General features: G+C 42.1%; 1 protein-coding gene across 1 annotated transcript in view; it reads right to left on the reverse strand.

The window, feature by feature from the left end:
- Positions 1–1,572: 1,572 nt before the first annotated feature.
- The window catches only part of LOC139414410 (metabotropic glutamate receptor 2-like), a 52,334-nt gene continuing 31,158 nt past the window's right edge, over positions 1,573–22,748 (reverse strand). The window contains exons 2-11 of the mRNA XM_071162321.1: positions 18,291–18,560; positions 17,942–18,121; positions 17,340–17,730; positions 15,374–15,492; positions 14,984–15,148; positions 11,081–11,194; positions 10,523–10,954; positions 10,012–10,251; positions 2,972–3,167; positions 1,573–2,504 (exon numbers count right to left, since the gene is read on the reverse strand). Of these exons, the coding sequence (XP_071018422.1) occupies positions 2,419–2,504; positions 2,972–3,167; positions 10,012–10,251; positions 10,523–10,954; positions 11,081–11,194; positions 14,984–15,148; positions 15,374–15,492; positions 17,340–17,730; positions 17,942–18,121; positions 18,291–18,560 (2,193 nt within the window). The 3' untranslated portion in view covers positions 1,573–2,418. The remainder of the gene's footprint in view (positions 2,505–2,971; positions 3,168–10,011; positions 10,252–10,522; positions 10,955–11,080; positions 11,195–14,983; positions 15,149–15,373; positions 15,493–17,339; positions 17,731–17,941; positions 18,122–18,290; positions 18,561–22,748) is intronic.

Consider the following 22,748-nt stretch of genomic DNA (forward strand, 5'->3'; position numbering starts at 1 on the left):
AATAATCAGTGAGAATGGAACGCTGAAACTGGAATAGAACTTTTCCGTGCAACAATGTCTCTTCACCCAACCTGGGACAGGAGCTTCTCAACAGGAAGCTGACGATGGTAGGAACAGTATGAAAAAACAAGCCAGAGTTCCCACCTTAGCTGTTGAATACACAGAACAGGCCTATCAATCCCTCTAAGTTTGTGTTCACAGCTGACACATCCCTAGTGTCCTACATGCCAAAGAAAGGCAAAAATGTGGTACTCATGAGTACACTGCATAAGAATGGGAGATTCTGTGGGCAGGAACATAAAAAAAAGAAATAATGGATCACAATGCCACAACAGAAGGGATGGACAATTTAAACAAACTGGGGACTGGCTACAGCTGTAAAAGAAGAACCCTAAGCTGTCCACTTGTGATATTCTTCAACATGTTGGACATCTCGGTGTACAACGCGTTTGTCATCTGGGTGGCGTTGAACACAGATTGGAACAGAGGGAAGGTCCAGAGGAGACAGCTCTTTCTTGAAGAGCTGGGCAAGGCATTGGTAAGACCTCAAATCCAGAGGAAGCAACATATCCCAAGAACCCCAGCAGCCATCGTGAGGAAGGTTCAGGAGCAGGATGCTGGTGCCCTATCCACCCGACCCACAGAACCAACAACTCCAATACCTGAAGTAAGTATGAGTGTTGTTGTTGCGCTTTTAACGGACCTCTGAGACTATCACAGTGCAGGTGCATTTATACGGAGACGATTACACACAGGTGGATTGTATTTATCATCATTAGTCATTTAGGTCAACATTGGATCATTCAGAGATCCTCACTGAACTTCTGGAGAGAGTTTGCTGCACTGAAAGTAAAGGGGCTGAATAATTTTGCATGCCCAATTTTTCAGTTTTTGATTTGTTAAAAAAGTTTGAAATCTCCAATAAATGTTGTTCCACTTCATGATTGTGTCCCACTTGTTGATTCTTCACAAAAAAATACAGTTTTATATCTTTATGTTTGAAGCCTGAAATGTGGCAAAAGGTCGCAAAGTTCAAGGGGGCCGAATACTTTCGCAAGGCACTGTATATATATATATATATATGAGTGAGTGAGATGTTAGTAAAATTCCTGAACTAAGTGTTTTCATAATTCTAGATTGCAACCGGTAGCAACAAGAAGCGCTGCCATGTGTGTGGACCCAAGAAGGACAAAAAGACACAGTACACATAATTGATATAATTGATATGTCAACTAAGTATTTTTACATATATCCATCAGACCCGCGAACATTGGGTGAATAACAAAAACATGATCACCACACGGGTTAAGGAAAGGAGAAGAAATGTGAGGTGATTAAGACAAGCTAGCTGTTCTTCTACAGTTCATTGGTGCTGTCTCAGAAACCACTGATAGAGAGAATATGTAGATGTTATATCCAATAGTCATTTCAAACAGATTGGGTGCAATCTTTCTCTAGGTCCCTGGGCAGGGATGATGTTCACTGGTGTCTGAGACGGTTAGCTAATAACACTGATTTAGTCCATTGCTAGTTGTAATTTAAGCAGTCCCCAAATGAGGAAGGACCCGAGCTTGCCAGTCCCTGGCAAAAAGGAGGTTGAGAAACACTAGTGTAGACTGCTTCTTCCCGGAACGCTTGATGTATGTACAAATACCCATCGGCAATGATTGCTTTAAACCATTCTGTAGAGCTACCACCAAAACTGCCTAGAGACTTCCCTGAACAAAATACACAATAGCATTTTATGTTTTAATAATTAAAAAATAACACCATTTATTTACATAAATTACAAGAAAGCACAAACTGGTTCACCGAAGTCTACATTAAAACATTGTCCTTTATACTGATAGTAGGCTAGTTTTTAATCATCACTTTCACTATGGTTCATCTCATATCATTCAAATGTAGTTTAAAAACAAGGGGTCAAATTAATTCAATAAGTGTTATGTATTAATATTCTAGTCAAAAATAAAAATTGTATTTTGATATCGCATTCACAGCACTGTAAGGACAAGATAAGATCAACCTTTTGTTATGACACCATGATCGCTTCACATGAACCACCTCATTCATAAGACTGATTCTCTGTACTGACAGCAAGGCATACAGCAGTACATTCAACCACGAGTCTATCTTGAAACCAAGTCAAATCAATCACATACTGTTAAATCTATACAAAAATGCTTGACAGTCCTACATTACGTCACACTCCTAAGTATAGTCACATTATTTAGCTTTCACAGTTAAGTGCATCCTGGCCTCCCTCTGTCCGAATAGACAGACTCTACTGGTCTCTACTGTAAATGGGACTTAGATATGACAGCAGCCTTGTTTTGTACGAGAGGGGATGAATTTGGATGGAATTGTGATTTGTGTTGTTCTCAGGACAGAGGAATGATACAAGCAGCTCAACCTTCTTCACAAAGAGGACGTAGTGGAGTCCACTACCTCACGACCGTTACAGACTGTTGTTACCGCTGTTGGCACACTGGTAGAGGCTGATGCTGGAAAAGAACGAGAATAGAGGGTAACATATTTTCAATTAAATACCAAATTAACAGACTAGTTATAAAGTGTAGGTATGACTTCGTTTTTCACATTGATTAAAGCAAAAAAATATCGAACCAAGGGATTTGTTTTTGAGAGAATTTTGTGGTGTTCTATTTTTCCATAGGCCTATAGTATGGCAAACACAACAGACTCGTCACACAGGGTTTACAACAGGGTTTACAACGATGAAGCAAAATGCTTACTTGCAAGTTCCCTCAACAGTGCAGTACAAATATCAATATAATCTGAATATAATGAAATCATAAATAGCAGTAGATGTGCAGTATGTTTCAGTTGATGGCTCACCAAAAATGACTGAAATATTTAGCTGATTGTACGATTTATATGTGATGACAAAAATAAATGTTAATGGTTGTTTACAAAAAGCTAAAAACCCATTTACCAGTGATAGAGACGTTACCTTTCCAGCAGCTAGAGCTGGGGTCAGACGCCGATGCTGATTTGACCGTGGCCCCAAAACGGTTGGCAGCCACTCTCAGCGTTGTCACGTTCTTCTGGGGCTGGAATAGGATGATGTGGACCTTAGGAGCAAAGAGACAGCCCAGCACCACCGATCCACTCAGACTGACAGAGATGCACATGGTGGTTGTCTGAACCTGTATGGGGTATAGGGAGAGAGAGGAGGTTGGGTTAGAGTGAACGGGACTCACTGGACATTTTGAGGCAGCCCAGCCAGCACCACAGAGCCACTCGGACTGACAGGACTAGTACTAGATTAAATCAATAGCCTTGAGTTTGAGAGAAGTGAGAGAGCGAGGAAAACTAGAAAATGCATGTTATTTCCTACTAACTTTGCTTAGAAATATTTTGTTGAGAGAAAATGTACTTGATACGATTGTGATGTGTTGTTGTCTCACCTAGTTATCTTAAGATGAATTCTGAATTCACTAATTTCAAGTCACTCTGGATAAGAGGGTCTGCTAAATTACTAAAATGTCATGTAAATATTGCTGGAAGCACTGGCTGAAATAATGAATGTCCATCTGGGAGACTCCAGGTTCATCACAATTGAATGAACAAGGCAGCTTGTTTTTCATGTGAGAATATCTCTGCAATGTTTTCTAAACCATATTTAAAATGCAGGAAGCCCAGCCCAACTGCTGGTATTTTTAATGGCACACAAACAGAGATCAAAGCATCAAGGTTTCTGTTGCAGAGCCAAAAATGTGTCTACCACAGCTCCAACATGAACACTAATCATCTATATTCAATGTGTACACATTATTATACTGTTCATTCGTTCAGTCTGTCACTCCTTTCACAACCCTTTCTCAAATGTTTCTCTTTCAACTCAGGTATTGCTAGTGTTGACATTTATTTTTCTCAAAGGTTTTTTGCTAGTAGATGGATAAAGCACCGTTGAGATGATAAGGAGATGTCCTGGGGAAGCTCATAATGCATGGCCAATGTGATTCTACCCCTTACTCTCTCCCAGTGGCACACCAACAGAATCCGGACAGGCATTATACTGGACTAGATTCAGCCTTGGGTCACAGTTATAATACACCCTGGACTAAACTGTTTTGTCCGTTTTATACACATTGTCTCTCTTTATCTTGCTTACATGGCAACAAAGGCTTCATAGGCCTGACGCAAGGTGGTTAAAGCCCTATGTGGGCCTTGAAGCTATTCTTCATGCCCAAACGTATGTGGACACCCCTTCAAATGAGTGGATTCGGCTATTTCATCCACATCCGTTTCTGACAGGTGTATAAAATCGAGCACACAGCCATGCAATCTCCTTAACTAAACAATGGCAGTAGAATGGTCCGCACGGAAGATCTCAGTGACTTTCAAAGTGGCACCGTCATAGGACACCAGCTTTCCAACAAGTCAGCTCGTTAAATTTCTGCCCTGCTAGAGCTGCCCCAGTCAAATGTAAGTGCTGTTATTGTGAAGTGGAAATGTCTAGGAGCAACAACGGCTCAGCCGTGAAGTGGTAGGCCACACAAGCTCACAGAACAGGACTGCCGAGTACTGAAGCGCGTAGCACGTAAAAATTGTCTGTTCTCGGTGGCAACAGTCATTGCCGAGTTCCAAACTGCCTTTGGAAGCAACGTCAGCACAAGAACTGTTATTGTGGGAGCTTCGTGAAATGGGTTTCCATGGCCGAGCAGCTGCACACAAGCCTAAGATCACCATACACAATGCCAAGCATCAGCTGGAGTGGTGTAAAGCTCGCCGCCATTGGACTCTTTGTGATAGAGTGAATCACACTTCGCCATCTGGTAGTCCGACAAACTAATCTGAGTTTGGCGGATGCCAGAAGAATGTTATCTTGCCCGAATGCCTAGTGCCAACTGTAAAGTTTGGGGGAGGAGGAATAATGGTTTGGTGCTGTTTTGCATGGTTTGGGCTAGGCCACTTAGTTCCAGTGAAGGGAAATCTTAATTAGCCAGGCCTACTCATCCAACATCAGTGCCCGACATCACTAATTCTGTTGTGGCTGAATGGAAGCAAGTCCCCGCAGCAATGTTCCAACATCTAGTGGAAAGCCTTCCCAGAAGAGTGGAGGCTGTTAAAGCAGCAAATGGGGGACCAACTACACATTAATGCCCATGATTTTGGAATGAGATGTTCGACAAGCAGGTGTGCACATACTTTTGGCCATGTAGTGTATATTTGTATACAGATATATACAGTACAGTAAATAATCTATCCTGTTAGGCTATGTGGTGTCATATAGGGCTCATCATCTGGGTGTTTATTTGTTTAACAGTAAAAAAAAAAATGTGGATGCTAAGCTTGTCTGTTGATGACTATCAATAATCTTAGACAATCTAAGCATTAGGCCCTGAAAAGCCCAGCTCCCATCCCTCCATCCCCTCCTTCGAACTGATCTAAGCTGAGAACAGAAAACTAAGCTGCAGCAGTATTAGATTAGTCTTCCTATCTAAATGCCATTTTAGTAGAGGGATGCTAAGAACAAGAGTCTTCCAATCAAAGACAGTGCAGTTTGAAGATAAAACTGCTTCTCCAATAGAAACCTCAGATCACGCTTGTTGGCGATGATGAGATGGTGACGTTGGCAAGCTAAGCTCATGCGTAGAAACAAGTCATCGGTCTAACAGGCATCTCACGCCGAACTGTGCATGTGCAGGCCTTCAAATCAAAGGTCATTCGATTTATAAAGAGGTTTTGGACAAAAATGAAAATGTGTCAGTTTGTCCCTTTCACATGGTTGGCGTAATATGTTCAACTACTTAAGACATTGGCTCGAATCTAGGTTGTGCCTTTAGATTTCCAGAACATTAACAACTAAGGAATCATTTTCACTTCTCTCTGACTTCTCAAAATGGTCTGTTTGGTCTTTTTCGCAAGCTTTCCCAGAAGTCTCGCGATCTTGCGCCTCTGTTTTAAGAAACTCTGTGTTCTAACTAAATGCCCAATTACAGTACCTTGCAAAGGTATTCATCCCCCTCGGCGTATTTCCTATTTTGATGCATTACAACCTGTAATTTAAATGGATTTTTATTTGTATATCATGTAATGGACATACACAAAATAGTCCAAATTGGTGAAGTGAAATGAAAAAAAAATTACTTGTTTCATAAAATGTAATAAATAAATACATAAATAAAAAGTGGTGGCATATGTATTCACCCCCTTTGCTATGAAGCCCCGAAATAAGATCTGGTGCAACCAATTACCTTCAGAAGTCACATAATTGGTTAAATAAAGTCCACCTGTGTGTAATCTAAGTGTCACATGATCTGTCACATGATCTCAGTATATATATATACACACACAACTGTTCTGAAAGGCCCCAGAGTCTGCAACACCACTAAGCAAGGGGCACAACCAAGCAAGCAGCACCATGAAGACCAAGGAGCTCTCCAAACAGGTCAGGGACAAAGTTGTGGAGAATTACAGATCAGGGTTGAGTTATAAAAAAAATATCAGAAACTTTGAAAATCCCACGGAGCACGATTAAATCCATTATTTAGAAATGGAAAGAATATGACACCACAACAAACCTGCCAAGAGAGGGCCACCCACCAAAACTCATGGACCAGGCAAGGAAGGCATTAATCAGAGAGACAACAAAGAGACCAAAGATAACTATGAAGGAGCTGCAAAGCTCCACAGCGGAGATTGGAGTATCTGTCCAGAGGACCACTTTAAGGTCTACACTCCATAGAGCTGGGCTTTACGGAAGAGTGGCAAGAAAAAAGCTATTGCTTAAAGAAAAATTAAGCAAACATGTGGGAGACTCCCCAAAGCTTGTGGGAGACTCCCCAAACATATGGAAGAAGGTACTCTGGTCAGATAAGACTAAAATTGAGCTTTTTGGCCATCAAAGAAAACTCTATGTCTGGCGCAAACCCAACATCTCTCATCACCCTGAGAACACCAAGCATGGTGGTGGCAGCATCATGCTGTGGGGATGTTTTTCATATGCATGGCCTGGGAAACTGGTCAGAATTGAAGGAATGATGGATGGCGCTAAATACAGGGAACTTCTTGAGGGAAACCTGTTTCAATCTTCCAGAAATGTGTGACTGGGACGGAGGTTCACCTTCCAGCAGGACAATGACCCTAAGCATACTGCTAAAGCAACATTCAAGTGGTTTAAGGGTAAACATTTAAATGTCTTGGAGCCCAGACCTCAATCCAATTGAGAATCTGTGGTATGACTTAAAGATTGCTGTACACCAGCGGAACCCATCCAATTTGAAGGAGCTGGAGCAGTTTTGCCTTGAAGAATGGGCAAAAATCCCAGTGGCTAGATGTGCCAAGCTTATAGAGACATACCCCAAGAGACTTGCAGCTGTAATTGCTGCAAAAGGTGGCTCTACAAAGTATTGACTTTTGGAGAGGTGGTGAATAGTTATGTACGCTCAGGTTTTCTGCTTTTTTGTCTTATTTCTTGTTTGTCTCACAATAAAAATATATTTTGCATCTTCAAAGTGGTAGGCGTGTTGTGTAAATCAAATGATACAAAACCCCCCAAAAATCAATTTTAATTCCAGGTTGTAAGGCAACAAAATAAGAAAAATGCTAGGGGGGTTGATTACTTTCACAAGCCACTGCAGAAGAGTGACGCTGGGAACAAGTCTTCCTTTCTAAATGCCTTATTAGAAAAGGGACATTGGGAAAAAGAGTCTTCCTATCAAAATGCCCTGGTTGAATCTCCTGAAAATTTAACTGTTGACATTAGAAGAGAGAAAAACATAATTACTTTTCAAATCGTAATAAAAGGTACAGTGCCTTGCGAAAGTATTCGGCCCCCTTGAACTTTGCGACCTTTTGCCACATTTCAGGCTTCAAACATAAAGATATAAAACTGTATTTTTTGTGAAGAATCAACAACAAGTGGGACACAATCATGAAGTGGAACGACATTTATTGGATATTTCAAACTTTTTTAACAAATCAAAAACTGAAAAATTGGGCGTGCAAAATTATTCAGCCCCCTTAAGTTAATACTTTGTAGCGCCACCTTTTTCTGCGATTACAGCTGTAAGTCGCTTGGGGTATGTCTCTATCAGTTTTGCACATCGAGAGACTGACATTTTTTCCCATTCCTCCTTGCAAAACAGCTCGAGCTCAGTGAGGTTGGATGGAGAGCATTTGTGAACAGCAGTTTTCAGTTCTTTCCACAGATTCTCGATTGGATTCAGGTCTGGACTTTGACTTGGCCATTCTAACACCTGGATATGTTTCTTTTTGAACCATTCCATTGTAGATTTTGCTTTATGTTTTGGATCATTGTCTTGTTGGAAGACAAATCTCCGTCCCAGTCTCAGGTCTTTTGCAGACTCCATCAGGTTTTCTTCCAGAATGGTCCTGTATTTGGCTCCATCCATCTTCCCATCAATTTTAACCATCTTCCCTGTCCCTGCTGAAGAAAAGCAGGCCCAAACCATGATGCTGCCACCACCATGTTTGACAGTGGGGATGGTGTGTTCAGGGTGATGGGCTGTGTAGCTTTTACGCCAAACATAACGTTTTGCATTGTTGCCAAAAAGTTCAATTTTGGTTTCATCTGACCAGAGCACCTTCTTCCACATGTTTGGTGTGTCTCCCAGGTGGCTTGTGGCAAACTTTAAACAACACTTTTTATGGATATCTTTAAGAAATGGCTTTCTTGCCACTCTTCCATAAAGGCCAGATTTGTGCAATATACGACTGATTGTTGTCCTATGGACAGAGTCTCCCACCTCAGCTGTAGATCTCTGCAGTTCATCCAGAGTGATCATGGGCCTCTTGGCTGCATCTCTGATCAGTCTTCTCCTTGTATGAGCTGAAAGTTTAGAGGGACGGCCAGGTCTTGGTAGATTTGCAGTGGTCTGATACTCCTTCCATTTCAATATTATCGCTTGCAGTGCTCCTTGGGATGTTTAAAGCTTGGGAAATCTTTTTGTATCCAAATCCGGCTTTAAACTTCTTCACAACAGTATCTCGGACCTGCCTGGTGTGTTCCTTGTTCTTCATGATGCTCTCTGCGCTTTTAACGGACCTCTGAGACTATCACAGTGCAGGTGCGTTTATACGGAGACTTGATTACACACAGGTGGATTGTATTTATCATCATTAGTCATTTAGGTCAACATTGGATCATTCAGAGATCCTTACTGAACTTCTGGAGAGAGTTTGCTGCACTGAAAGTAAAGGGGCTGAATAATTTTGCACGCCCAATTTTTCAGTTTTTGATTTGTTAAAAAAGTTTGAAATATCCAATAAATGTCGTTCCACTTCATGATTGTGTCCCACTTGTTGTTGATTCTTCACAAAAAAATACAGTTTTATATCTTTATGTTTGAAGCCTGAAATGTGGCAAAAGGTCGCAAAGTTCAAGGGGGCCGAATACTTTCGCAAGGCACTGTATTACTATGGCAATACTGCAGTTTTAGATTAGATACAGAAAATAATTTGGAGAATGTCTTTGTCTTCTCAGTAACAGTCGATGCGACTACACAGACTGGGGTTTAACGCCCACATAATCAAGACTGGGTATCTCTATCTCCAGTGTCTTTGTTCTTGTCTTTAAAACATCTCTACGACACATGAAAAGAAATACAGTCCTTTGATGAAACTCAGAGGAAGGTGATGATCAAAAGGAATGTATGTATGTCACCTAGATCCTTTGGTATGCTATGACACATTCAAGGACTTATAGATTTAAAAAATAATGATCTGGGAGAAAAGACACCCACTGTCATTCATATCGTACTGCCCCTTGTGTTGATAAGCACAATTAACTCATTCTAGTCCCTCATTTCATTACAATATATTGGAGTTGGGGTTGCATAAATTACGGTAACTTTCCTAAAATTCCCAAGTTATCCAAAATCCTGGTTAGAAGATTCTTGAACTCTGGAGGGAATAAGCAGGAAATCCGAAAAACTCCAACCAGGATTTCTGGAAAACCTGGACCTTTTGGAAAAGTTACCAGCATTTTTACAAACCTATTTGGAGTCTATTATTCCCACTCACCCTGTAGTCGCTGGCCGTTACGTAGAAGATGGGCTGGAAGGCCAGCCAGATGATACAGGTGGTGTACATGGTGAACCCAATGAACTTGGCCTCGTTGAAGTTCTCGGGGCACTTCCTGGTCTTGAAGGCATAGACCGTGCAGAGGACGATGAGGATGCAGTTGTAGGCCAGAGCAGCCAGCATGCTGGAGTCCTTGCTGTTGCACTTCAGGGTGACTATATCCCTCCTCTCGGGGCTCACCTCCATATAATTAAATAGAATAGAATAGTATTAGATATGTTGAGTAGTGAACAGTATATTAATATAGAAAAGTGTTATATCTCTATGTTCTTGTGACAGGCGTCACTGTCATTGTGCTTGCTTAACAGTTTAACTTCCGTCCCCGCCTTGCAAACACACATGACTGCCCGCTTGACAATGCCTTATTACTCTATAGAAAAGCAAATGATTTGACAGCATGAGTGGAAACATTTCAGGCTGGGGGTTAGGAATCCAACTCTGTTACACCCACCTCCTTCCTGACGCCAGGCATCTCCACCAGGAGCCAGACCAAGGCCACCAGGAGCTGACAGGAGATCAGCCCACCACAGATAGCCACCTGGGAGGCCGGGCTGATGAACCTTGGCCGCGTGGCCCCGTCCTTCACCCCGCTGAAAATCCGCGCAATGCGGTTGGTCTTGGTGAGGAGCGCCGAGTAGCACACCGCAAAGGAGGTACCCAGGCCGAGTCGACGTAGGGTACACACAGCCGTGGAGGGCTTGGCGATGTAGATGAAGGTCATGCTGTAGCACATCAGGACCCCCAGCAGGAGGATGTAGGACAGCTCCCGCCCGCTGGCTTTGACCACTGGGGTGTCGTTGTGTTTGAAGAATAGGCCCACCACGGAGAGGGTACACAACATGCCCAGGCAGGAGATGGTGACCGGCCCAATAGCCCAGGCATCCTAAATCAAATCAAGGTTTATTTAAAGTGTTATTTCACATGTATAAGTTGCAAAACACTTTACAGATTTTTTTTAAATGGAAGAAAATAGCAGCAAAAGGAGGGAGAGGGAAAACAGTGACAGTACCTCCCAGCGGATGTACTCCTCTGGCAGGTCGAAACAGCCTGTCAGGTTGGCCTGGGGCCACTGTCCAAAGCTACAGTCTGCACAGGTGAACTCATCCAGCAGGTACTGGTAGGGCTGGCAGAGGGAAAGGAAGTGTATAGTCCCAAATAGATGGTTTGTAGATGTTCAGTTATTGTTAAACTACAGTGAGGGAAAAAAGTATTTGATCCCCTGCTGATTTTGTACGTTTGCCCACTGACAAAGAAATGATCAGTCTATAATTTTAATGGTAGGTTTATTTGAACAGCGAGAGACAGAATAACAACAAAAGAATCCAGAGAAACGCATGTCAAAAATGTTATAAATTGATTTGCATTTTAATGAGGGAAATAAGTATTTGAACCCTCTACAAAACATGACTTAGTACTTGGTGGCAAAACCCTTGTTGGCAATCACAGAGGTCAGACGTTTCTTGTAGTTGGCCACCAGGTTTGCACACATCTCAGGAGGGATTTTGTACCACTCCTCTTTGCAGATCTTCTCCAAGTCATTAAGGTTTTGAGGCTGACGTTTGGCAACTCGAAAATTCAGCTCCCTCCACAGATGTTCTATGGGACTAAGGTCTGGAGACTGGCTAGGCCACTCCAGGACCTTAATGTGCTTCTTATTGAGCCACTCCTTTGTTGCCTTGGCCGTGTTTTTTGGATTATTGTCATGCTGGAATACCCATCCACGACCCATTTTCAATGCCCTGGCTGAGGGAAGGAGGTTCTCACCCAAGATTTGACGGTACATGGCCCCGTCCATCGTCCCTTTGATGCAGTGAAGTTGTCCTGTCCCCTTAGCAGAAAAACACCCCCAAAGCATAATGTTTCCACCTCCATGTTTGAAAGTGGGGATGGTGTTCTTGGGGTCATAGGCAGCATTCCTCCTCCTCCAAACACGGCAAGTCGAGTTGATGCCAAAGAGCTCCATTTTGGTCTCATCTGACCACAACACTTTCACCCAGTTTGCCAATGAACATCTGAATGATTCAGAGGACAACTTCAGACGGGCATGTATATGTGCTTTCTTGAGCAGAGGGACCTTGCCGGCGCTGCACGATTTCAGTGTTACCAATTGTTTTCTTGGTGACTATGGTCCAAGCTGCCTTTAGATCATTGACAAGATCCTCCCGTGTAGTTCTGGGCTGATTCCTCACCGTTCTCACGATCATTGCAAATCCATGAGGTGAGATGTTGCATGGAGCCCCAGGCCGAGGGAGACAGTTATTTTGTGTTTCTTCCATTTGCGAATAATCGCACCAACTGTTGTCACCTTCTCACCAAGCTGCTTGGCGATGGTCTTGTAGCCCATTCCAGCCTTGTGTAGTTCTATAAGCTTGTCCCTTGTCAACTAAACCTACCATTAAAATTATAGACTGATCATTTCTTTGTCAGTGGGCAAACGTACAAAATCAGCAGGGGATCAAATACTTTTTTCCCTCACTGTAACTATCGACAATATTTGATGAGCGCCTTTGGAACATCTACATTTAAAAAAGTATAATAAATCAATTTAATATACACCATCACAATAAATATATTATTTATTAGTCAATATGATATGAAGAACATGTATTTCAGAAGAACAGACAGAATATGAGTTAGCCTACTGTATGTTAACTGGCTATGTTCCATGCCATACTCTGTTTGCGTGTTCATTTAGCAGACAAGATATGCTTAGAAGTCCGGTGCAATTACTTAGTTTTATCTGATTTTATAGTAAAAAGAATATCATTGAACTTAGCTGAATTAAATAGAATGTAACGAGTGAGCATATGAAGTGGCTAAATTGAGCATAAAAGTGATCATTTGAAACAGGTCCTATATGCTACATTTAGAGTGATTTGTCAACTTTAGTTGTGAATGATGCATTCCTTAGAATGTCATATATGGGCTGCATGGTGCGACTATAGGTTCTTGATGATTTAGAATGTCATATATGGGCTGCATGGTGCGACTATAGGTTTTTGATGATTTAGAATGTCATATATGGGCTGCATGGTGCGACTATAGGTTGTTGATGATTTAGAATGTCAAATATGGGCTGCATGGTGCGACTATAGGTTGTTGATGATTTAGAATGTCAAATATGGGCTGCATGGTGCGACTATAGGTTTTTGATGATTTAGAATGTCATATATGGGCTGCATGGTGCGACTATAGGTTCTTGATGATTTAGAATGTCATATATGGGCTGCATGGTGCGACTATAGGTTTTTGATGATTTAGAATGTCATATATGGGCTGCATGGTGCGACTATAGGTTCTTGATGATTTAGAATGTCATATATGGGCTGCATGGTGCGACTATAAGTTTTTGATGATTTAGAATGTCATATATGGGCTGCATGGTGCGACTATAGGTTGTTGATGATTTTAGAAAGTGACAAAAAAAAACTTGCTCCTTGCCACAGGCTGCACAGCTGTTCTCGCATCAAGTGATCATATTTTCACTCATCAGACTATTCTGAATTTAATCTTGTCTTCAATAACATGTCAAATTAGTTTAGATTGAGAATGGCCCATTATGAAATGGGCAGGAACAGTGGCAGGGGCCTCCATTCAAACTCAAATAGCGAATGGAGGCCGCGCACTTTCCTGACAATCTGTTTTGTAGGCTACTTCGGTTTCAAAGCGGAGCTGTGAACAACTGATATGAACAACTGAAAAATATAAGAAGACTTATTTCCCTCTATGCATCAACCACTGTTTGAGGAGCCCTTGATGACCGACAGGTGATATTTCACCCAAACTCTGTATGCCATGGGCTCTCAAACCTTGTTCCTGAAGCTACCCGGTGCTTAATTCTGCTCAGGAACATCAATAGTAACATGTTTTCGCAATTAAACATATTTCACTAAACTGTTGACAGTCTGTCTGCATGCTCAATAAAGGAAGAAAGGAGAGAGAGGAGATGGGAAACACATGGTGGTGAGATATCCTATATAACTGAAGGTATCGTGTCACTCAATTTGTTCTCCCCCAGACTCATGGATAGAAATGTTGGAGCGTAGCATAAGGTACCAGTCCATCCAGTATGCATAATAATACAGTCCACACTCAAAGGCTAGAGCAATTATGTACCAAAGACATCTTAAATCAGTTTTGTTTACGCTTTTTCTGCCATGTGTAATATGCAGTTGGCTATTTATGTTATAAGGGCACAATCATAATTTTTATTCTTTTTTTTTGTTGATGGCTTAGGCTCATAAGCCTATGCATATCAATAAGCTCTAATATGTGTTTTGAATTAATCATCACCTTAGAAAGCTCTGTCCATTTAGTTGTGTTAGGCTTTGAAACAACATCCACAACAACCATGTTTTACTCTGTTTCAACCTGTTGTTGAACTCCTTTCTTCAAATGAATCATCACAGTGAGGTGAATTTTAAAAGTACTATAGGCCTACTGTTCTGATGTGTTTGATGTGATTTTCAAAGGCATTTGCATTGATGTCAGAGTGGTTAGAGGGACAATAGAGCCCTGAGTACCAGGCCATTAGGACCTGATGGAGGGACAATAGAGCCCTGAGTACCAGTCCATTAGGACCTGATGGTAGTTAGCAAGTTGGGTACTACCAAAGCATGCCCAGAGTTCATAAAAGGATATTACTGTGACTCAATGGTCACACTTAATTTTACTGCAGTCATGACTCATCACTGCCAGTGTGGCGGTAACATGGTCACTGCAACAGCCCTATCCTAACCCTAAACTTAAACTTGAAAAAAAATAAGGTAGTGTATATTCAACTGGCAGAAATGAATGGTGCCGGCTGGAACACACCCTCAAAGTGAGCTACTGACTAACAAAAGATAAACTATACAATGACAGAATAGTGTAATCTCTTACACTCTTCTCTCCTTGCTTGTGGATGTATTACCTGGCAGGGGATGCAGATCCAGCAGCACACGTCTCCAGGCTGCATGCTCTTCACCTCGTTCTTCCTACAGGGGTCGCTGCACTGGGAGGTGGGGGGCCCCTCGCCCGGGCCCCTCCATGGCACCTGGCTGGTGTTTAGGATGAGGCCCTGGGCCCAGTAACCCACCTTCAGAGAACAGGAGTGGAGAGGAGAGATACTTGGTTAAAACAGAAATGTGTCTTCTGCCTTTTTCCCAAATGCAGACGCGCGCGCACACACACACACACACACACACACACACACACACACACACACACACACACACACACACACACACACACACACACACACACACGGTGAAAGGCACATGGTCAGTCGCAGTACAGCACCCCTGGATGGAGAGCTACATACCTTCCTGTACACATATTTATCCTCCTCTTTGTGGTAGTGGAAGATGTTGTAGCGGCCCAGACTGTCTCCGTAGGCGTCGAAACGCACCATGTTCTCCGTGTCCGCAGGTCTGAAGGGAGCTGAGGGAAACAGAAGTGCGGATAAACAGAAGTGCAGATAATAATAATCTTGTCTTGGACTGTCACAACTTCCACTCAAGTCAGCTCCTCTCTTTGTTCGGGTGGCGTTCGGCTGTCGACATAACCGGTATTTTAGCCATCTTTTCATTGTTCCATTTGTTTTGTCTTGTTTCCCCGCACACCTGGTTTACATTCCCTAATCAGACTACATATATATTCCCTCTGTTCCCCCCCCATGTCTTTGTGTGGAATTGTTTTGTTGCGTGTTTTGTGTGACGCGCCAGGCTGGTTTTTCCCCGGGTACCGTGTTTAACCCGAAGTATGTAGTTCTACATTTGCATTATTTTGACTGTTGTCACGCTTTTCACATTTGCCATTGGCTGGAGGTTTTTGAACCAGTTGCATCCGTCTGTTGTGGCTTCTGCCAAATAAAGTGTGAGCCTGATCACAACTCTCTGCTCTCCTGCTCCTGACTTCTATACCAGTAGATCACAACTCTCTGCTCTCCTGCACCTGACTTCTATACCAGTAGATCACAACTCTCTGCTCTCCTGCACCTGACTTCTATACCAGTAGATCACAACTCTCTGCTCTCCTGCACCTGACTTCTATACCAGTAGATCACAACTCTCTGCTCTCCTGCACCTGACTTCTATACCAGTAGATCACAACTCTCTGCTCTCCTGCACCTGACTTCTATACCAGTAGATCACAACTCTCTGCTCTCCTGCACCTGACTTCTATACCAGTAGATCACAACTCTCTGCTCTCCTGCACCTGACTTCTATACCAGTAGATCACAACTCTCTGCTCTCCTGCACCTGACTTCTATACCAGTAGCGCACAACCTGACATGGACAATGGAAATAGATTTCAGAAATGCTTCTATATTGTTATTATTATTATTATTATTATTAATATTATTATTATTATTATTATTATTATTATTATTGTTATAAGGTGTGATGCCTTCTTCAGGGTTTCAGATGAGGGGAAACAGAAATATATAAATTATGACATTTAAGAGGAACGAAAACCCCTCCTCTTTAGTTAGATATTGAGTTTTAATATATAGTAAAAAAATTCTCACATACTTAGATGTTATGTAAAAGTTTCCTTCATCGAAGATATTATGTAAAAGTTTCCTTCATCGAATCAGTCTTCTTTTTAATGAATTCCTTTAATGCAAACATCCATTCGTGAGGCATGTTCTCAAAATACTGCAGGTGGCTTGCTAAGCATCTTACTCAGTCTCTATTTGTTACTGATGATCCCATAGATGTTAATTCATGTTTTATCACTGCAAATTGAATCTTCACCAAACCTTTCTCAACTCCACAGGGACACAACATCAACTGAAAAAACAATCTCATGCTCAATCCAGATTAGCATTTGTTTCAAATTGCCCCAATTTGCCAATATTCATGATTAAATAAAAAAATGTAATACTCAATTATATTTAGACATCAGTCTAGGAGAGGCTCAGGGTAATAATAGGATTACTCTGTGATTCGGAGTTGCTTGCAGAGCTCTTACCTTATTACATTGAAAATAAGAAAAGTAAGAATAAAACATTTCATAAACATTATGAGTGGCAAAGATAGTTTCATTCTATAGTATATCTAAACTTGTGTGGTGAATGAAGTATATAGGCTAACATTGTTATATAGACATTAATCAAGTCACCTGACCTTATATGGCTGTTAAGGCCATAAAAATAGAATTACATTACCCACAGAATTGGGTGCACTCAATATGGACACCGGTCCACTCATTATGGAATATTTACAAGAATGGTGATGGCCCCTTCTATTTACGCTATTTCTATTGTTGACCACTTCACTCACCATCAAACTTGGCCTTGAGGATGAAGTCTCTATAGAACCTCTTCCCGGTGCCTGGTTTCATGGCATCACATATCTTGGTGGCATTGGGTAGGCACACCGCCTGCCTCATATTATGCAGGGCATGAGCCATAGCATACACCGCGTTGACTACAAACATGATCTTGGACTCCTGCTCAAACTTGCCATCCCGCAGACTGTGTTCGCTACAACCAGGCTCTGTGAGACTACAGTCGAAGCGGTGCTCCCAGAATTCTCTGAACCAGGGGTTCCGTGTGTTAGTGTAAGGGTTCAGCTTGGTGAAGTAGTCTGCAAACTCCCGGATGGGGTAGGAGGCCAGCTCGATGGTGAAGGCCCCCTCTGCTGCTGTCTCGCTTCCCCTCACCACACTCTCCTGAAAATCATTCACATTTTATAATTAATTGGAATGAAAACATAACATTTCTTACTTAACTTACATCTGCAGTTACCAACATCACAGTCACAAAACATGACATTTTATCGGAAACAGCAGTAAAATGACAGGAATTATTATACAGGAATTGGTTCTATAATTGTTTGGGAATCGGGAATCAACCATTTTTGAATGGACTACCAGACCCTACCTGCGCCCCCCAGCCATCGCTGGCCACCCAAGTGAAGGTGCTGTTCATGCGAGCGGCAGCCACCAGGAGCTCTCTGGCATCCTCACTGCGTGTGAACAGGATGACCACCTTGGCGTTGGACTTCTGCTGCAGCGAGCGGATCACCTGGTCGTAGCTGAACCGGTTCATCGAGCGGCTCACCTGTTTGACCAACAAATTAATTATGTACTAACTTATAATTATTGCATGTTACAACAAGACACAGTAGTCTTCAACACTATTGAATAATGTACTCATATTAATTATTTAGCTGTGACAGGGGCAACAACAACAACAACAACAACGAACAAACAAATAACATTCGTCTGACCTTAGCCGAGGTGGCGATGCAGATTTGGCGGGCGCGGGCCTCCTGCTGGAAGGCATCGATACCTGTCTCGCCGTAGTCGCCCTCAGATGCCACAGTGGACACGTAGGTCCAGTTGAAGTAGCGCAGGATCTCAGCGATGGCCTTGGCCTGGTAGAAATCAGGCGGCACGGTGCGGGCGAAGTAGTCATAGCGAGACTTGTCACTGAGCTTGGCGCTGGTGGAGGCATAGCTGATCTGAGGGATCTGGAAGAGGCGGAGGAGGTTGGCAACCTGGTGAGGGAAGGAAGTAGGGAGGGATAGGGAGCGAGGGAGGGGAAGGGGGGAGGGAGGGAGGGAGGGAGGGAGGGAGGGAGGGAGGGAGGGAGGGAGGGAGGGAGGGAGGGAGGGAGGGAGGGAGGGAGGGAGGGAGGAAGGAAGGAAGGAAGGGAAGTAGAGAGAGAGAGGAAGGGAGAGAGAGAGAGAGAGAGAGAGTGAGAGAGAGAGAGACAGATGGAGAGAGGGAGAGAGGAAGATATAAACTATGTTAGCTAGTCCCAGACATTCAACACCTACACTTACATGTGTTAAACACCGTAAGAGAGCTTCTTCCTCATGTCAAATTCACACAGACTATAATCATCATAGTTCTCATTTAAATGACTCACACAGTGACAATGGCTACAGCCTCTGTATGGTTGTAGGAGATATATGATAGACGTGCCCGCCTTCGGTTAGGTGATCTCAACCGGCACACATATTTTACAAGTAAACTAACAAAACAACTACAGCACACCATTCTCTCTGTTTTCAGAGCTAATTTATCAGGGAGTGATATCAGATCCTCAGCCCCAGTCCAAAGGTGTCTATGACTGCTTCCTAAGTGGCACCTTATTCCCTATATATTGGCTCTGGCCAAAAGTAGTGCACTATATAGGGAATAGGGTGCCATTTGGGTTAGCCGACTAGCATAAATCTTTAATATCTCTACACCTCAGAGGACCCTCTTAAGAAAATCTTCTGCTGTCCAAAAATGTCTCTCTCTTTATCTCTGCATCTTCAGTCCATCTCTACTGTATCTCTGTACCTCGGAGGATTCTCTTTTGAAAAGCTTCTGCTGTCTACAGGGCCGGTTCCAGGTATAAGCAACATAAGTGACCACTTAGGGCCCGCAGCCGCTAGGGCCCATGGCAAAATGCGTAGAATAGCAGGAAATTAACTCTAAAACCTCAATTTTTGTCTACCTGAGGGTTTGACATTGTAGATAGAGAGAGGTCACCAGCCAATGCCCCTTTCACATGTCACACAATCACCAACCCTGTCTACAATGTCAGTCATCCACATTACCTGGAGCAAGAGCCACCAATCCCAATACAGATGGAAGAAATGGATGACAACCATATCTGTTTAATTATGTGATAACAACCAGAACTTTGAGACAAGAACTTTACCCAGCAGTTTAAAGCTGTCTAGTCTAGGGCCAGACACAACTAAAGCCATCAGATAGGCAGACTGAGGTGTGTGCGTATGTTGTGGAATCTACCATTGATATTTAGACACCATAAGCTTATTATGCCCCAAATAACTCAGACATCATCTATTGATCTACCACGTGGAAGCGATTGAAAGCGGATGTTGCTGAGAGAGACATAGGCCTAATCACATAATTGAATAGAACAATATTATATTGTACCTCTGTGGAAAGCAGAACATGTTGAATAAATAGTCAACATCGATTAGTGTGTGTCTTTAGTTTTACTATCCTTTTGTGGTCCAGGAGTCCTCCCAAGTAAAACAAGGAAAATTGCGGGGACATTTCGCCGGTCCCCAGAAGGAAGAAGGCTATTTAAGGCTTAGGGGTTAGTTTTAGGGTTAGTGTTAAAATTAGGATTAGCGGTTAGGGTTAGGAGTTAGGGTTAGGGGTTTGGTGTTGAGATTAAGGTTAAGTGTTAGGGGTTAGGGAAAATAGGACTTTGAATGGAAATCAATTGTTTGGTCCCCACAAAGAGAGTAAAGCAAATGTGTGTGTGTGTGCTCGAGCATTCGTGTGTGTGTGCCCATGTTTGTTCTTGTAACACCACTGCAACTACCACCTTCTCCCTCTAGCACATCAGGATGCCTAGGGGCTTCCACAGCCCTACCATTCCCATGGACCTCATTTAACTCCTCACTCTTTCACACTTCAGATCTTCATTATTTCACCTGCTTTCCCTTCCCAACACATGACAATAGAATAGTGACTTCTAACTTTTTAGTTGACTAATTAGTGGCCATCATCCCTTTAGTTTTTCAGCCAGTACATAAAAATATTATGAGACAGATATCCATCTTAATTTGAGGAGATTAATCCAGTATTTGATAGTTCTTGCACATCATTAATACACCCACAAAGTTCTGTGTTCTGTGCAGAATAGCCTACAGTATACTGTATAATACGTGTTGTGAGACGCCTCATGCCGTGCTGCAGCTGTATGTTCCCATTACAAATGGAAAGTAGAAATTTCTTGAGTCACAAGTATTCAACCCCTTTGTTATGGCAAGCCTAAATAAGTTCAGGAGTAAAAATGTGCTTAACAAGTCACATAATAAGTTGCATGGACTCACTCTGTGTGCAATAATAGTGTTTGATGTGGTTTTTGCATGACTATATCATCTCTGTACCCAACACATACAATTATCTGTAAGGTCCCTCAGTCGAGCAGTGAATTTCAAACACAGATTCAACCACAAAGACCACAGAGGTTTTCCAGACATTAAATATCCCTTTGAGCATGGTGAAGTTATTAATTACACTTTGGGTGGTGTATCAATACACCTCGTCACTACAAAGATACAGACGCCCTTCCTAACTCAGTTCACGAAGAGCAGTGCATCTGCTCAGGGATTTCACCATGAGGCTAATGGTGACTTTAAAACAGTTAGAGTTTAATGGCTGTGACAAGAGACAACTCAGAATGGATCAACATCATTGTAGTTACTCCACAATACTAACCTAAATGACCAAGTGAAAAGAAGGAAGCCTGTACAGAATAAAAGTTTTCCAAAATATGCATCTTGTTTGCAACAAGGCACTAAAGTAATACTGCAAAAAATGTGGCAAAGCAATTATCTTTTTTGTCCTGAATAAGAAGTGTTATGTTTTGGGGAAAATCCAATACAACACATTACTGAGTACCCCTCTCCATATTTTCAAACATAGTGGTGGCTGCATCATGTTATGGGTATGCTTGTTATCTTAAGGATGTTAAGGATGGGGGAGTTTTTCAGGATAAAAATGAACTGAATGGAGCTAAGCAAGGGCAAAATCATAGAGGAAAACTTGGTTGTCTGCTTTCCACCATACACTGGGAGACTAATACATTTTCAGCAGGACAATAACCTAAAACGCAAGGCTAAATCTACACTGGAGTTGCTTACAAGACGACAGTGAATGTTTCTGGGGAGGGAACGAGTTAAAGAGTTAACTTGAATCTACTTGAAAATCTAAGGCAAGACCTAAAATGGTTGTCTGGCAATGAGCAACAACCAATTTGATAGAGCTTGAAGAATTTTGAAAAGAATAATGGGCAAATGTAGCACAATCCAGGTGTGGAAAGCTCTTAGAGACTCGCTCAGAAAGACTCACAGCTGTAATCCCTGCCAAAGTATTGACGCAGGGGTGTGAATTCTTAAGTAAATTAAATATTTCTGTATTTAATTTTCAATGAATTTACAAAAATGTCTAAAAACATGTTTTCACTTTGTCATTCTGGGGTATTGTATGTAGATTGGTGAGGAAAAATATATATTTAATACATTTTGAATTCAGGCTGTAACACATCAAAATGTGGAATAAGTCAAGGGGTATTAATACTTTCTGAAGGCACTGTATGTGGCTTTTTGGATGCTCTATGACTATACAACACTGCCAGTGGACTGATTATTTCTTCTGAGCACATATGGCCCATGTGCGTCTTGGTTATGTGATGTGATATGGTGTTCATTGTACTCTCTTAAATCAGATAGGACTAGATTATATCCTCATGTGATACCCAGCAATTCATTTTTTTCCACTTTAATGGACATTGGGTTTTGGTCCGTATCTTTGAGGCCCATACAGTACATGCCACTATGTTAAGTCCTGTTGTTACTTTGAGAGGGCATTATGGGCTTGTCAATGATATAACGTGTGGGGTTGTGACCAGGATAACTTTCTCTTCCTGGTTTTTCAAAATGTCTGCCGAACACAATTAGCACCTTTTATGTTAGTAGAAGGCAAATGTGTGTAATTGTGTAATTATAATCTTTGTAAGTTTGATATTCAAATTGCTAAGTAAATATCTCAGGAATAGTGTGGTGAGTTTTCAGGCCAGTGGACATCAGGATATGCTAACTGTTCTGTAAAGTTAAATTGTTCATATTTACTATGAACCAATTACTTATGTCCACTACAGTGCACATACAATTACAAATTATTTAAAGAAGGGGAGAAGGGGAAGAAAC

Source organism: Oncorhynchus clarkii, chromosome 7 (genome assembly GCF_045791955.1).
Source record: "Oncorhynchus clarkii lewisi isolate Uvic-CL-2024 chromosome 7, UVic_Ocla_1.0, whole genome shotgun sequence".
Taxonomy (NCBI): Eukaryota; Metazoa; Chordata; class Actinopteri; order Salmoniformes; family Salmonidae; genus Oncorhynchus; species Oncorhynchus clarkii.